The sequence below is a fragment of the Terrapene carolina genome, unplaced genomic scaffold (genome assembly GCF_002925995.2).
Source record: "Terrapene carolina triunguis isolate 2854851 unplaced genomic scaffold, T_m_triunguis-2.0 Scaffold706, whole genome shotgun sequence".
NCBI classification, from domain to species: domain Eukaryota; kingdom Metazoa; phylum Chordata; order Testudines; family Emydidae; genus Terrapene; species Terrapene triunguis.
Genome location: NW_020665057.1, coordinates 1340825 through 1357236, shown reverse-complemented (window position 1 = coordinate 1357236; position 16412 = coordinate 1340825). Strand labels below are relative to the sequence as shown.

At 40.3% G+C, this 16412-nt stretch overlaps 1 protein-coding gene across 1 annotated transcript in view; it reads right to left on the bottom strand.

Moving 5' to 3' along the window:
• LOC112114849 (B-cell scaffold protein with ankyrin repeats) overlaps positions 1 to 16412 on the bottom strand; it is a 77349-nt gene that overhangs the window by 60904 nt on the left and 33 nt on the right. The window contains exon 2 of the mRNA XM_029913505.1: positions 454 to 550. Within this exon, the coding sequence (XP_029769365.1) occupies positions 454 to 550 (97 nt within the window). The remainder of the gene's footprint in view (positions 1 to 453; positions 551 to 16412) is intronic.

Genomic DNA, 16412 nt, shown 5'->3' with positions numbered 1-16412 from the left:
ATGTGCGAAGAGGAAGCTGAAAAGAGCTTCCCAATTGTGCTTCCATGCAGGATCTAATGGCAACTGTAGGCACTGCCCTCCTCTAGCACAAGGGCTGCTCTCCGATAGAGCACAGGAGGGGTGGAGAGAAATGGATCTGCTACTCTCCACATCAGCCCGCGGATCTGGGTGGCCTCCAAGGGAAAAGCATGTTGCACCCCTTGAAAGAGTGTGTAGCAAAAGGTACATTCTCCCATGGACCAGTGTTTAAAGGCATGCCTGAGCCCTTAGGTCACACAGCTAAGTGCTAAAAAGTCAGGAAATCTGCAAGTTAAGATTGAGCATTTAACCATAACTTTGTCCTCTTGTGTGTATATACAGTCCCCATACAGTCTCTAGATATCACCATTTCTCAGTTAATACCACACAGTATCAGGACATGGTACCTGAAACCTTTCAGACAATATGACTTACGAGAGGTAATGTGAGGGGCTGAGCTCAGCATGGCCACATAAATTCCATCTTCCTCCTCCTCCTCCTGATCACCGTCTTCTTTATCGATTGTATTAATCTGGAAAGAAGATTAAACAGAGCAAATCTTTTGGTGATATTATCCATAAGCACATCAGTGCAGTATGAAAGAGAAGAGCTATTGCCCTGGGGGGAAAACAGCCAAATCATTTTCTTTCAGTTCTCTGTAAAATGCCCTCATTTCATATTTTGCAGAGGTTCATTTGCCCTCAGTACTAATGCCTACTGATAAATTCCTTAAAATCCTTCTAAGGAGAAATCAGAGACAGGATAGTGGTAGTGATATATGAATCTAACTCTGTTTACTGTGTGTGTGTGTGTGTGTGTGTGTGTGTGTGTGTGTGTGTGTGTGAGATTCTAATTGTGAAGTATGCATGGTGGGTGGGTAGATGGAGGGTGTGGACAGTAACAGATGAGAAGAGGGTCTGTGAGGCACTGTGGAGTAGCCCAGAATGGTCAGGGTGCAACAATCTTTGGAGGGCTAATTGAAACTAGTAGACTACTGAGTGCATGCTGCGTGTGCACAGGAGACTAGAGGACAGGTCACACAACTGCAGGTATGTTAGCTGGGTCTGCCTTACTATCAAAGCAGAGCTAGCTGCTTACTCTATCATTCTTCTGAAAAAAACATTAAAGCTCTTGATTTTGCAGTGTCCAAATTAACCTCAGTTGGAGGAGTTTCAGGCCCAGTGTTTGTACTAACAATGTCTATAGCCTTTTCACTGTATTTATATAAGCAGGAGGATATACTAACTTCTGCCAGTCTCTGACCAGACAAAGCAGAGTAGGATTACAGTCAGTTTTGGTTGTCCTCAACAAAAGAAACTTGTATTCCTTCAAAGCCTGATTTTCAGTAAGATGTGTATGGAAATATATGCCTCCATTGCACATACAAAAATGTCTGATTAACATGCACACACCGCTGTTTAGGCATCTATCTAGCAGTCATTAGTGCACAAAGCAGGACTCTTTAGAGGTGTCTAGAGTCTCGCATCTTAAGGAGCATCACAGTAGCTTGAACAGAGTCCTCAATAGTCATTGATTAGAGACTTGAATCCTGAAAAGGAATATTAATCCCCTGCATTTGATTTCTGCCTACACAACAAAGTCCCTACCAACTTGAAAGCAGGAATTTAACAGTGTGCTCCATAAATCCTGCAGTTTGCAAGGAATCACTGCGAGCAGATATGCAATCAGCGGAGAGTCTTTGACTGAAGAGCTGACCTTCTGCTCCTGGGTCACTCTGCTTAACTTCCCTAGGATTATGGGGGTTTCAGAATGAAGCCATGGGGTGAACTTCACCCAGTGAGCAGATCAAGAGGCACCAATCTGGGCCATCATTTATCACCTCTGACAGATCTTTGTCAAGTATAGGGGAAAAGGGAAAACAAATATAAGAAATTGTGAGTTTCTCTGGGGGAACCAAGAAATCATCTTTTCCCGCTGCAGCTGTGTATGGCAATTTCAAGAATGTCAGATCCAGTGCCACGGGCTCCCTACCCACTCCAAACAGTAAACACAATTTAAGGAATATGTCCAGGTCATCTGTCCCCATGAACCAAGCACTGGCCCTATATTCTATGTCCATCTAATGTGTTTAGCAGTTGGAGTGTCTTATGCTCTGGCAGAACTTCCCCATTGTTCAATTGGTTCCCCCTAGTTTGGGGATATAGGACACTACTGCACTGATGTCTGAAAAAACATATATATGGAAGCCCTGAAATGAGACTTTTCCAGAACACAAAGTAGCTATAATCTATGTTAATATGCACAATTTGTGCTAATAGTAGCAATAAGCTGCAAAGAGGGGCCTCTGACAAGTTCCATGGCCCACTGACCCTGCGATGAGAAACATGAAGCCACGACTTTGAGACATGTCTCCTGAGGATCTGTGCAATGTGGGCCTAGAAAGCGGTGGAGTGCTAAAAACACTGAGTTCCCCTTCCGTGATGTCGGAGACCTGCAAAAGGGAAACACTTCCCAGTTGTTTACCCTTAGCCTTGCAACCAGTAAGCACCTATGGATACATATTTAGTAGAGAATGCCCAGAGGGAAGGCAGGGAGTGGAGCTGTTGGAGTAGCTTTTCTAATTGCCTCTGGGAGATGGAGGGAGCAACCATTAACTCCTGGTACTTATTCGTTATGGATCAATTTTTGATGAAGGAAATCCCACGAATCACAGAAAGCCTAAATGGGAGATGTGATTAATGTAGACTTTTCTATATTTTCAAGAAACCCAAATTCTCTTCAAAGAGGACTGTGGCCATTATAGAAGTTTTAGGAGCTCTTCTGACTGATGCAATTAAATTATTATCTAAGTAAATACATATTTTCACTTCTCTGGATTTTAGGGGGTGAGTAGCTGGTCTGGCTCCTTGACATAGTGCTGCTTTTCAGGAAAAGTTTACAAGTTTCCTGTAGTTGGGAGACATGGGAAAGCTAAGTAAAACTTTTCTCAATTTGCTCAGATCTGTTTTCCCTAGAAAATTTCCTTTGTAAACCTTGGGTGAAGTCATAGTTCCATTACAGTCAATGGCAAAACTCCCCTTGTCTTCAATGGGGCCAGGATTTTACTCCATGATTTTAAAGGCTTTGAGGCTGTCCTGATGAAATGGCTTGGCATTTCTAAAGAGGTTTAAGGGCTTTAGGTTCAAAACTGGACATAATCCTCCAGTCACTTGGGGAATACAAATATGAGACATATTCAGCCCATCTGAGAGTTTCTGCTTGGCGTTAATTCTAAAGCAGAAAGCTCTATGCTCTCTCTTATCTCCTTTTATGTCAGAGAGGTATAACTCTGTAGACTTATTAGTGAAGGAGGGAACCCTTTACCCTGGAACGGTTGAAATACAATTTTAGCCCTTCTGGCACACACTGTAGGTCTTTTTGTGGGTGTTTACCCTTTCCCCCATTTCAACCCCAAATTTTGGTTTGTTGGCAACGAGTTTGGCAATTAGAGGGAAAGAACTTCTTCTAGTGTCAACAGAGGGGCTGCCTCAAGAGGTCTGTTAAGATTTGAAACCCTTAGCTTGTAAATTAATAGGCAAGGTCTGCTTACCTGAGCCTGCACCCTATGGTAGTTGGGTAGTCTTAGCTCAAGATGCAGCAGGCAGGTTAGAAATGAAAGACCTCTAAGACACTGGATACTACCATGTTATTTCCTTCTTTTCTAAACCCTTGGCTTGCAGGGTTGGTTAGCCCAGCCATGGATTTGGAAATGTTGCCTTTTCTTTTTTACCTCGTCAGTCCAACTTTCCCTAGGTCTGAATTGCTCAGGTTAGAGAACTTATTAACCTCCATGTGACCTCTGCCACCTGTCATTTCTGGTACCACTAATCTAGCAGTGGGCCTACTCTGCCTCAGGACTGAGACCTGGGCACATTTGGCAAAGAAGAGAAGTCTCCCCATCTGCTGGGTTTCAGAGGGCAAATCTGGGCCAATAATGTTACTGAAATAATATTAGATGTGGTCTAAAACAAATAAAAGGTAGATATTATGCCTTATTCTTCTCTAACTTATCCCAGTGTAACTCAGTGGCATTCTCTCCTGTTTTATACTGGAGAGAAGAATGAAGTCCATTTGGAGTCTCAGAAGTAGGAAACATAGTTCTATTCTCACCATTGCCCGCTTAATGAAGAATCAGGCCTATTTCCTCACAATTTGATTTTGCTTTCACTTCTGCTAAGGTTAAATGCCACTTTTTAACATTATATGGTGGGGTATGGCTTTCTTTTAGTTATCCACTCTAACTGGCTAACTAAGCTTTATGTAGTGGTAGTCACAAAAAAAAAAATTAAAAATCACACCGAAAATTGAAATGTCAAAGTTATTTCTATTTTGTAGGGTTTGAAACTGACGTTATTCATTTTTTCTAAATTTTTAATTTTTGTAGCAAAATTGTTATCAAGACCATTATCAAACAATTTACAACCATTTTGATGAGTTACAATAATGTCTTCAATAAAGATTTCAATTTAAAACATAGTAAAATTAATGAAAAATGGAATTTAAAAAAAATCAACTTTTTTTTTTTCAAACTTTTTCATTTTCAAGAAAAGGCCATTTTCCCATTAAAAAAAAAACACTCAGGTCAAAAAATTCTGACCACCTCAATGGTTGAGAAAGCCTCTTCTGGCTAGATCTTGCACAGATGTGGCGTGTTCCACATCCATGCACAGGCAAACAGTGATGAACTGAACAAAAGAAGCACAAGGGAATCCGATCCTGCATTAATGAAAGCACTGCTGGCTGCCACCACATTACACCTGCCTTGAAGCCAGTGAGGGCAGCCCATAACAAAGCACTTAATTTACATGCTGATGATCATGCCTAAGGCCACTTCACCTCACAAAAAGCTCACTTTTTTTTTAACCCTGCATAGCAGGGGTGGCCAACCTGAGCCTGAGAGGGAGCCAGAATTTACCAATGTACATTGCCAAAGAGCCACAGTAATACGTCAGCAGCCCTCCATCAGCTCCCCACCCTGCTCCCAGCGCTTCCCACCCACCAGCAGCCCCACCAATCAGGGCCTCTCCTGCCCTCCCTCCCCATCAGCTGTTTCGTGGCGTGCAGGAGGCTCTGGAGGGGAGGGGAAGGAACGAGGGCACGGCAGGCTCAGGGGAGGGGGCGGGAAGGGGTGGAGTGGGGGCAGGGCCTGTGGCAGAACCAGGGGTCGATCAGTGAGCACCCCCGGCACATTGGAAAGTTGGAGCCTGTAGCTCCAGCCCCAGAGTCGGTGCCTATACAAGGAGCTGCATATTAACTTCTGAAGAGCCGCATGTGGCTCCGGAGCCACAGGTTGGCCACCCCTGATGTATAGAAACCAGGGAGAGGCACTGGAGGGCAACAAGTCTGTACTCTGTTTTGTGCATTGCACAAGGACTTGGAAGAATCAAACCCTTCAAGTTTAAGTTAGGCCTTGGACAATGCATGGGGTTTGGTTGAACACACAGGGTTAATTCAATTGTTTCTTATCTGTTGGGCTCGGTACTACCCATTATCCTGTTCCTGATTAATCATTATAGAAATGGCATTTACAAACAAGGTTGAAAATTCAATTATATTTCGGTCTTTCCATAGAGTAATTAAACTTCTTCTGATGATAGCTTCCAGAATCCCACATGCTTCTGGTTCAGTTTATTGTACTTGATCAAACTGGCATTGCTTAAAAAAATGTAACATTCAATGGATTTCAAACCTCACCTATTCTTTCTACATATAATTATGGAATTCTTCATGCTACATAATAGCCCCTAAATTTCCCTGAATTGTGACAATTATGAAAATACATCATGGAACAAATCCTGAAGTCATCATTAGACCTAGGCAAAATATTTTGTTAGAAACTTTTTTTGCTGAAAAATGCAGGGTTGGTTCGACTGAAGCATTTCTCATACTCATGTTGACTTCAGTGAATTGTTTCAGTCAAAATGAAAAAAAGAAAAAAAAGGGGAAATATTGAAATGAGTACTGTTCAAGAATTTTGTACAAGTGGAATGGGATATTGGGAATACAATAGTCACGCCCACCGCTTCCTCCTCCTCAGTTTTGTGCATCTAGCCTTTCGTTTCCTTTGCTTTTATAAAGATTAAATATGTCTGAAAATAGAAGTCAGTCTGGGGTCAAACAAAACACCTTGCTTGATCTGAAACAAATCTTTTCCAACTTTTTTAATTAATCAAAAATTCAGAAAAATGTTGTTTTTGGTTTGACCTGAACTCCAATTTTTTTTCCATAACAGGCAGCAAACCAAAATATTGTTTATTTGCCCAGTTCTAGTTGTCATTCAGTTTTTACACAATTCTTATGTAAAATTCTCATTGACTCTTTCAGTGAGAGGTTTACTTTAGTAAGGAGTGAATAAAAACTGAGTTATAACCTAAGAAATTGACTCCATAATATGACATTAAGCTAACTTTAGCAATATATTGGAAGATTTAAGATATGCTACATATGGAATAATATGGAGCCATTTATTCATGCTGCGGGCTTTCAAAAATCACATGGTCAGTACAGAATTAATAAAAATAATGTAATTTTAGCTAGCAATAAACATCACAAAAGGTAATTCATCTTGTTTTTCTGTGGGCATGAGGAGCTGATGTTGGAAGAGGTCATAATGTCAGTCTGCTCGTAATAAGATTATATTTTGCAGTCAGTGCACACTGCTTGGGTGCCAAATACGATCTTGTTTTAATTACAAAGGTGGATTCTAGAAATGGTTGTGAATGAAAACTGTGCATGTGACCCACCTCCACACACAATTTTGTGGTGTTGAAATCCAGAGCTGAATTTGGGTGCAAACTGTGCAAATGACCCCCTATCTGTACAGTGGGTCAAACCAAAACTCCAGATGCACACCTTGGAACTCAAACCTTGAAGTGGATCTGAACTTCACATCTTGACCATATGCCTTAACAACAAAACATATTTAAGTGAAATCAGGCATTGGTTTATGATCAGACATTCAAGGGGAGCGTCAGCTTTCACATCAACATAAACCAACAGTAACTCCAGTAAAGTCAATGGACTTATCCCATTGTAAAACTGATATAAGTAGGAGCAAAATCAGAGATGCAATCTTTGTGAATATGCTGATAGTCAGAATATCCTTATGGGCCTTTCTGCAACTGCACATATTTTATAATGAGACTGACTTTCTTCTCTTATACAGAGGTATATATCTGATGTAATTCCATGGAAGTTGATGGGCTGGATCCTCAGCAGGTGTAAACTGGCTTAGTGCCACCACAGTCAATGGAGCTATGCTGATTTACACCAGTTGAGAATCTGGCCTGTTAGTTACACTGCTGTAAATGTGATATAAATGAGAGGAGAATCAAGCTACAAGAAGTTCAGGTAATTGGGAAGAGCATGAACCACACAGAAGATACTTGCTCATAAGTATAAAAGACTAGAATATGGGATGAGCAAGCAGATTTTGAAATGAAGGACTGTACAGAATAATGATGGACCAGCTACGTTAAAGTTTGGATGTTCTTTGGGAAATTGACGAGTTGGTATCTTTTAGTCTGAAAATTTGTTATTTTAGTATTTTTGGCACATGCAAAAACCAGACAGCGTGTAACAATTTAGTTCTATTCAGTATTTTACTGCAATATGGTACTATAGGCTTCTCATGAATATACATTCTCTGTAATAATCTGATGGTATGACAAGTGTCTTTTTCTACTGACTAGCCTAACATTTATCATTCTTGTTTATATTCATGTCTTGCATAGTATACATTTCAAAAGTTAATAGAAAAAGAAGATTGTAAAGTTTGGGGGGGGGGGGGAGAAGTGCATGCAAACTGCCCATAAACAAATATTTCACTCTGTTCTTTTCAGTAATTCATACACATGGTTCTGCTTAAAGTGCAATTAAATGTAAAACCTTGAATGGAATCCAAATATTATATGATTTTATCACTTTTGCAAGCCTGTTTCCAAGATGCCAAATTGGAGTTGGCTCAAAGGTGGACAGGTTTTTGTTCTACATTACTGGTAGGCCATGTTTTCCTTGTCCCCAAGCCAGAGATGCTTTGAATATGTATCCAACAGTATCAAATGAAAGAAGCCAAGCGTGGTAATGAAGCACTAGGATTGTCACTGTGTCACAGATATTGGACATTTCATTTGTTTAATGGCAAAGAAGCAGCTGGCTTCTGTAATCTCATTCAAACTGTAAACAGAGGACCCTGTATGCAAAACCAGCAATTTCCCACTAAGATTACCCTACTTTACTATTAGAAAATAAGCATTATCTGGTAGAACAAACAGACAGGCACTTCTTGTTCATATTGTCTCTGAATTACTTTTCTCACAAAATTATGGGGTCAAATTCTGCTTTCACTTACACCCATACCACCCTAGCTGGTCCATGTAAATAGGCTGAGATTAAAAGAAATCTTTTCCATAAAAATAGAGACTTTGATTAAGCAGTAGAGATGAAAATCCAGTTAAACCCACAGCTTTCCATTTGAAATAAGTAACAGTCTCGCAGGCTGAATTGAGAACTGACATTTTCTCTCTTCTGTGTTTACAATTACTGTGTTAGGGGGCTTATTCCTTCACCCTCTCACTTCCCTGGTCCTTCTCGCATGAACAGAGAGCAACAATACCCGAAGTCCGAAGGTGCAAACAATTCGATGTTTATTGGGGTGAACTTTCAGCAAGCATGATTCCAGTTTCCTTCCTTAGTGTCCTCCTTCCCAACTCTGACAGCACAGAGCCTTGACTGTGTCACTGTTCCTGTTCCCATTCCCTGTTCCTATCCCGCCCCTTAGCAAAACATGATCCCAATTCCCCCACCCCCAGTCCCTGTTCCCATTCCCCCCTTACTTCCTGATTGACTGCAGACTATATAGTAAAACTTGAGTTCTGCTTAGATATACCTTAACCAATTATTTTACTGAAATTTAACTAACCAATCCTAACGTACTGTAACATGGTTATTTAACCAATTATATCCCACCACCTTAATTGGTTTACACCCAACAAAATTAATTATACAGCAGACAGAAACAATCACAGAACCAGACAGAGATTATACAGACAAACAATAGGGAAGTGGAGACTACAGTGATAGAACAATACAGAAATGAGGATTTCACATCCCAGCTATTGATAAGTGAGTTCTTGCCAGACAGGATGCTATCAAACTAAGTTTCCTTTTACATCTTCTAGGCTCTTCCCTTTCTCTGGAGGTGATAGGAATATCAGGACAGGATTGTATTCCTAACAGTCCAATAGCACCTTATTTCAATGTGACTTGTTTGGAATGTGAGGATGTGACCATACGCTTCCCAGTTTATGGCTGGCCTCTGCTGCTTAGCCGAAGGCCTTAGCCTAAGAACCAGGCCTCAGACTGTCACAGTAAGAGAAGGGCCTTACACAGACAGACAGTGATTTTGATTCTTCTTTTATACCTCTATAACTAGCTAAGTGATAAGAATACATCTAAATTCTTAAAGATAGGCCCTGAATATCTATATCCTAACACACAGTACAGTCCTGGATGCAACAAACACACTGCACCTAAACTGAAAAGAGAAGATAAGCTTGAAGCTACCATCATCCTTGGGTCATCATGTCAACAGAGAACAATATGGATAAGGTTAAGGAGCAGCATGGAAGAACCTCAGGTGTGAAAGGCAACCTATAAATTATTTTAAACACATCTTTCCGATTCAGACCAGGGATGACTTATTTGACTAGTATTATTCCAGTAACTGACTCCTTTCCCCTCCAAAGTCACTTCTCATTTCCATGGGATGAAAACAACCAAAATTAAAAAAAGAGTCAGTATGCAACATAAGCACATACAGTGGGCATGCTTAAAATATTCATTCCAGACTAGATATATTACTAGCTCCCGCAATATCCCCTGTACTTAAAATAGAGAATACAGCTAAAACTGGTCTCTCTCTAGAACTAGAATTAATCTTTTACACCCTCAGTCTCACTTTGAATGTTGGGCATACCTTTTTTTTGGTTTTTGTTTACTTGGGCTGCTCCATTTGTTTTGTGTAAGAGTATGGACATTTCCAGTAAACAGATCTCATTGGAAACAAAACTGAAACTCTGCAATAATCCACAGAATCAAATTCTTTGTGCTGTTTCACTGTTATTTCACTGAGGTTCCATATGACAGCATATTGACATAAATGCCAATAAGGGCAGTTTGAAACGATTGTGCTGTGAATGGACTTTCTGTTTTTCACTGACTCCTTCAGGAGTTTGGCTCAAATTAGTTTGGTTTTAATTCTGAACACACAGATTCCCAAGTTTCACACCCCCTAATCTCTATAGATTTATCTCTGCTACCGAAAGTAATGGAAAGCACAAACAATGCTTATTTCCAAACTGTAGTTGTAATGAACTTTTCACAGCAAACCATTTTTCTGGGCTGTTCTTCTGTTTTAGGATATTACGTGTTCCTTGTAAGAAGGGAACACAGTAGAGTTCACTTAAATCCTTATCTAAATTTATGCAGTTATAGTGTGCCTGTCACCATACTATCTAGGCACAAATACAAACTTTAGCGCAAAAGCAAGAAAACTTTTCAGTAGGCTTTCCTCAAAACTTGTGTTTACCAAAGGGGACTTTATAAGCTTTTTCAGGATCCTGGGAGGATACTAAAATAGTACGTACATGGCGACAAATCTATGATCAGTGTTATAAATGAGATACTACTAGGTTAAGAGACAACAGAGTCATACGCCTCACCATACTAACCTTTTGTACTCCTTTGAGCACCTTCAGCCCTACCACTGCTTATGCCACTTCCATGTTTGTCCTTGGGGATTCAACAATGTGCCAGGCATCATTGTTTTGGTGTGAGAACCAGGAGGCTGCAGGTCTGGTAGCCTTGGCTGATATGCAAAGAGGGCCAAATTCTGTTCTAACATCAGGACCATCAAGGGAATGTCTCTAGATTTACACCAATGTGAGTGAGAACAGAATTTTGCTTCAGTGTGCTTTTCTAGGAAGGGTTATTCTTTTGCAAACAGAACAACAGTACTAAAGTTTGCATAGCTGGCAGATGAGGTCCCAAGCTATGCTTAGCAGACATTTTCTTTACCTCTTTAACTGGTAGCTATTTAACTGAGGCAATACCATTTCCGTGACAAATCAGTAAATAAAACTGATAGAACTGATTAAGTGCACAGCAGAGTGTACTGTAGTAGCTGTGGAAAAAGTTGTCAGTAGCAAAAAAACAAACCAAAACAATACAATAAGCCTTGCTGTTACTGAAAGAATCCTGTTTGTAGCCAAAGAAATATGGCAGCTGAATTAGGACACAGATGTTCTTTCTTATCCAGGGAATCCTGTATTTTTCTAGGGAGAGACGGTATTTTAAATATGCTCTTTTGTAACAATTTTTCAATAAATGGTTGAGGTATGGGATTTGTGTATGTTGTGTTTTTTGCAACTCCTTCCCTATGCCAAACTTGTAGAAGAAAGCATAAATCTCATCCATTTGGGGTTGTGGTTCTGGGATGTAGAGATTATATACTTAAACTGAGGTCTCTAGGTCACATCATGGCCTTCTGCATCAGTAGATGGCAGGCAGAGTGTACCTTCTGTAAAGGTTTGTGTATGTTTTTGATTGTTGTGAAAGTTGTTTCAGAGTTTCTGACTCACTCTTCCAGCCTTGGGGTAAATGTTTATCCGGATCTATGGATATCTTTTGCATAAATCCTAACTAAACTCAGCCACGTTACACTGAGTGTCATTCACTCTCACTGTCCCGTCTGTGTCAATGACTTCAAAGGTATGTTTCAGAGTGTTCTAATAGATTATTATTTCACTTCTTTCATTCACTTTCTGTCTGATACTGGAATTTAGAACTCGCTGGAGTTTACCACATGAATGGCATAAATCCTCAAACAACTCTACTCAAATAAGATAAATGTAATACCTTTCTTTTTATGTCTGCCTAACAAGGATTACGGTCTTTCACATCTTCCTCTAGCCTATAAACCAAACCATGTTGACTGATGTTTTGCCAAAACCTAAACCCAAGCTTTCTGAGCCCATTGTATTACTGTTACATTTTTCCACCTCACTGTCCATTTAATTTTCCAACACTTAAATATATTGAAGAACTCTTATCCCTGAGCTACTTTGTGGAATTGACATTCATTATGGACTCTTTGTTTCCTATTGCTTAGCCAGATTTTAATACATAACAGTATTTCATCCCATACTTTGTTAGTTGTCTATTTTTCTTTCTTCAGAAACAATAGCTGTTTTAGGGTATATACATACTGGGACAAATTGAAGCTTCATTTTTAAAGGAATTGTGCTTGCTCACTTGAGGACTGAATTTGGACAACTATATTTTAGAGAAATGCATTATTTTCTGCATATTGTCTTTTGCTCAAACCATCTCACATTTTAGTTTCTCTGGAAGCCTTAGGTGAACCCCATGTGGCCTAGGTGATTTACTGAACTTAGCTGTGTTATAAACACATCCTAAAGGGAGGGAACGTGCATTGCTTCATAGCAGAAATTCTTGACATATGCCAATCCATTTCTTGTTAGTAACATAACTGCACTCCTCACCATTGAGTTCATTATTCCACTTACATTACATTCCCAGTTGCAATGGAGCTGAGGACACCATGGCAAGTCTTCTGGGATGTTACTCTTGATTGCTGAATAACTACCTGTTTCTAATTAGCGATGTAAATTTGCCCTAATTCCCTGAAGCTGACCACATAGGAGAAAAGAGATGCTGTGGCAGCCAGTGTTAGCTAGAAGTGGGTTACTAACCCGTCAAGGATTTATGACATGCATTGGTACCGACTCAGTACATGAAGCATTAAGCAGCTCATTTGAGAGTGCAAGATTTATCTTTGTAGACAATAAATGGCTCCACTGTTTGGAATAGTCTAATCTCTAAAGACAGCTGCATCCTCTTAAATCCATTCATATTTTAGTGGAGAATGTTATATTTGTTTGGGCTTTCTGTTTGTTTTTGTTTTACATTTACCTGGGATTCCAAATGAGGGGGAGGGATAGCTCAGTGGTTTGAGCATTGGCCTGCTAAACCCAGGGTTGTGAGTTCAATCCTTGAGGGGGCCACTTGGGGATCTGGGGCAAAATCAGTACTTGGTCCTGCTAGTGAAGGCAGGGGGCTGGACTTGATGACCTTTCAAGGTCCCTTCCAGTTCTAGGAGATGGGATATCTCCATTAAAAAAAAAATAAGAAAGGAAGTGATTGAAATATGGCCATTTGAGGTTAGAACAACTTTTTAGCATCATCTTTGCCTCCAGCGAGACACTGCCCCATCTGGCATCTAAACTCACTAAGACCTTCATGGATTTAACTGCAGTAGCATCTATCTAATGCATCATTGTTTCTTAGTTGTAGCTCTGTTGGAATTCTCATTGTATTGCACTACTTATTGTAACTTGGAACAGAGCCTAATGATTTAAGACTCTTATTATAGTTCGTATTACAATTTGCTAATTTTAATGGTGGATCCTTGCAACAGAACTGAGACAGATTCATATAAAACATCTATTAAAAACTATATTAATGGATGAATTGTGGTGGTGTCACAAGCCCTGTTTAAGGGGCAGCGGGCAACTGCATTGATCCAGAAGCAGACCAGAGATCAGATTGTGACTCAGATTCATAATCTATTCCCTAGTTCCCCTGCTCCAAGGGGGAGAAGTGATCTATGCCAGCCCTATACCTGGCACAGATTGCTCCCCTCTTTGAGTCAGCTTAGCTGTGCTGGACAGTGCATTTAAGAGCAAGGGGTGTAGCCAAAGCCCCATCTACTCCCCAGTGTAGGGTGTAACAGCCCGGAAAAGGCTGTTCTTTCTCTGATGCTGCTACCTGTGATAAGTGTAGCCTTCACAGTGAAGAAAAGGGGCTCATTACACTCACTTATCCCTTGCACAGGCACACTGGATAAGAGACAGTCTCACTTTAAGAGTACATTAAGGTTGCATGTTTAAACACAAAAAATTTAGAAAATCACAAAGTTAAATTTCTATGCATAACCTTAATTCTGCCTTCGCGTGTATTTGAATTATGACATAGACTTTAATTATATGATCACACACTGTTTTTAGATCGTACAATTTAATGTAATACATTGTTGTACAGTCTATGGGGCACATATGTTGTGTTGATCTTGTACTTGTTTTCATTCTTTTTTCTTTTTCTCCTTGTCACAGGGATTCAACATAGGAATTTAGAACTGGAAGGGATCTCCTGGGTCCCCGAGTCCAGTCCACTAATATTGCAGGCAACTCCATCATATAAGCCCATTTATAAATGAATCAAGCTGCCATCTTAAAACTAATTAGGTTGTTTGCCCCCACTACTCATACTGAAAAGTTGTACCTGATGCTCGCTCCATGACTGTTAGAAATCTTCTACTTTCCAGTGTAAATTTATTCATGGCCAGAATATACCCATTTTTTCTTGTGCGAACATTGTCCTTTAGTTTAAATAGCTCTTCTACCTTTATGATGTTTATCCTCTGATGTATTTATAGAGAGCAATCACAGCCACATTCAGCCTTTGTTTTGCTAGACTAAACGAGTCAATCTCCTTTAGTCTCCTCTCATTCCCCTGATGATCTTGAATATATTTATTGACTCAGACTTTTATATGGCAATTTCTCTAATCTCTGTGCCATATATTTTAATAATGTAGCCAGCAGCCATGCAATATGCAACTTATTTTTAATTAACAGTAAAACCTACCTTAGGTGCAAAACTCAGGGGATGGGGCAGTTAACTACAAAGCTAACTTGTCTGCAGTTCTGAGCAGCCAAGAACAGATTAGAATGGAAACTATTTTGTAACCTCAGCTAAAATGGCTGGTGCTGATCCAGCTATATGGTATGATCCCTGAGATTAGCCTTGAAAGAGCAACAGAATCCTGGTCAAGACAAAGATATAAAAAGGTGAGCATGAATACCATTAGCATTTAACTTGTCATAGGGGAATTTCAGTTACCTGCAGAATATTACAGTAAACTGGAGTTCCTTCAGATTGGGGATAACAAAAGGAATTAAATTAGTAGCTATAAAAACAGTGTCTAATTTTTATTAAAACTCAAACATGATTGGGAAAGATTCTCTAATCCATCTGCGGAGGGTGGAATTTCATCTATTCACTCCACAGAAAGGATATGAACTGGTGTCAAAATAAACTGTGCTGGCTTGATTCCAATGAATAAAAAATGTCTCTGCATAGATGTCATTCTTATAAAAAGGTCAACTTCTTCAAAAACAAAGATAGTAAAATAATTTTGATTTCCCTTTCCACCCCCTCTCTCAAGAATTATAGCAAAGGCAGGAATGGTCATCTGTAGAGAGGAAGGAAGTCTTTTTCATGTAGTTCAAAAAGAAAACAAAAAGTCTTCTAAAATAATACCACTGCTTGATAAATTCATGGTCTTAGTCTGTGACTTCCTGACCTAATGGGGACTTTGGCAGTCACTTCTCAATCTACATTAGGAAATAGTTGACAGCATAAAATTACCTCTCATAATTTAGCACAATAGGAAGGAAGTCTGTAGAAAAGCTAGACTGCAAACAAAATCCACTTCCTCATGTGGCCTAGGTGCCAGGTTAAGACAGACTATAGAAAGCACATGCTAAAGCTTCCTACATTGATTCTTTGGGTAAGTGCTGCACTTTGCATTCCAAGATCTACACATGGATGACCCTGCTGTCAGTAACAGAAAAGTATCTCTAAAAAGATTCCACACAAGGTCCTGTTTAATTACTGAGCCAGCTACTGCTTTTGATCTTATCAGGCTAATTTGGAAACTCTTTTTCTTTTCCATATCCTGCACTAAAACATTGTCATCATATACTTCCAAGGGCTTTCTGTGATCTAATGTACAGTTTTGTTCAAATTTTAATTTTAATTGTATCTGGATGACACAAACACTTTTTACTTGATAAGGGCCTAATTCTGCAAATGTGCTTTTGTAAGCAGTCCCCACTATCTGGAGTTAATGACATTATGTGCATGAGTAAGAATGAAATGCTTTTATTGGACAAGACTGTAGGTCAGTGGTCACCAACCCGTAGATCACGATTGACTGGTCGATTCTGGAGACTCTCCCAGTCGATTGCGATCTCCGGCCACTAAAAGTCCAGTGGTGCAGTGGGGCTGCTGTTAAGGCAGGCTCCCTGCGTACCCCAGCCCGGAAGTGGCCAGCATGCCTCTGCGGCCCGGGGGAGGGGCACATCTCTGTGCGCTGCTCCTGCCTGCAAACACTGCCCCCACAGTTCCCATTGGCCAGGAATGGGGAACCATGGCAATGGGAGCTGCCGGGGCGGTGCCTGCAGAGAGGGGCAGGGTACGGAGTCATGTGCCCACCCTGGGGACCGCAGGGGTGTGTTGGCCCCTTCTGGG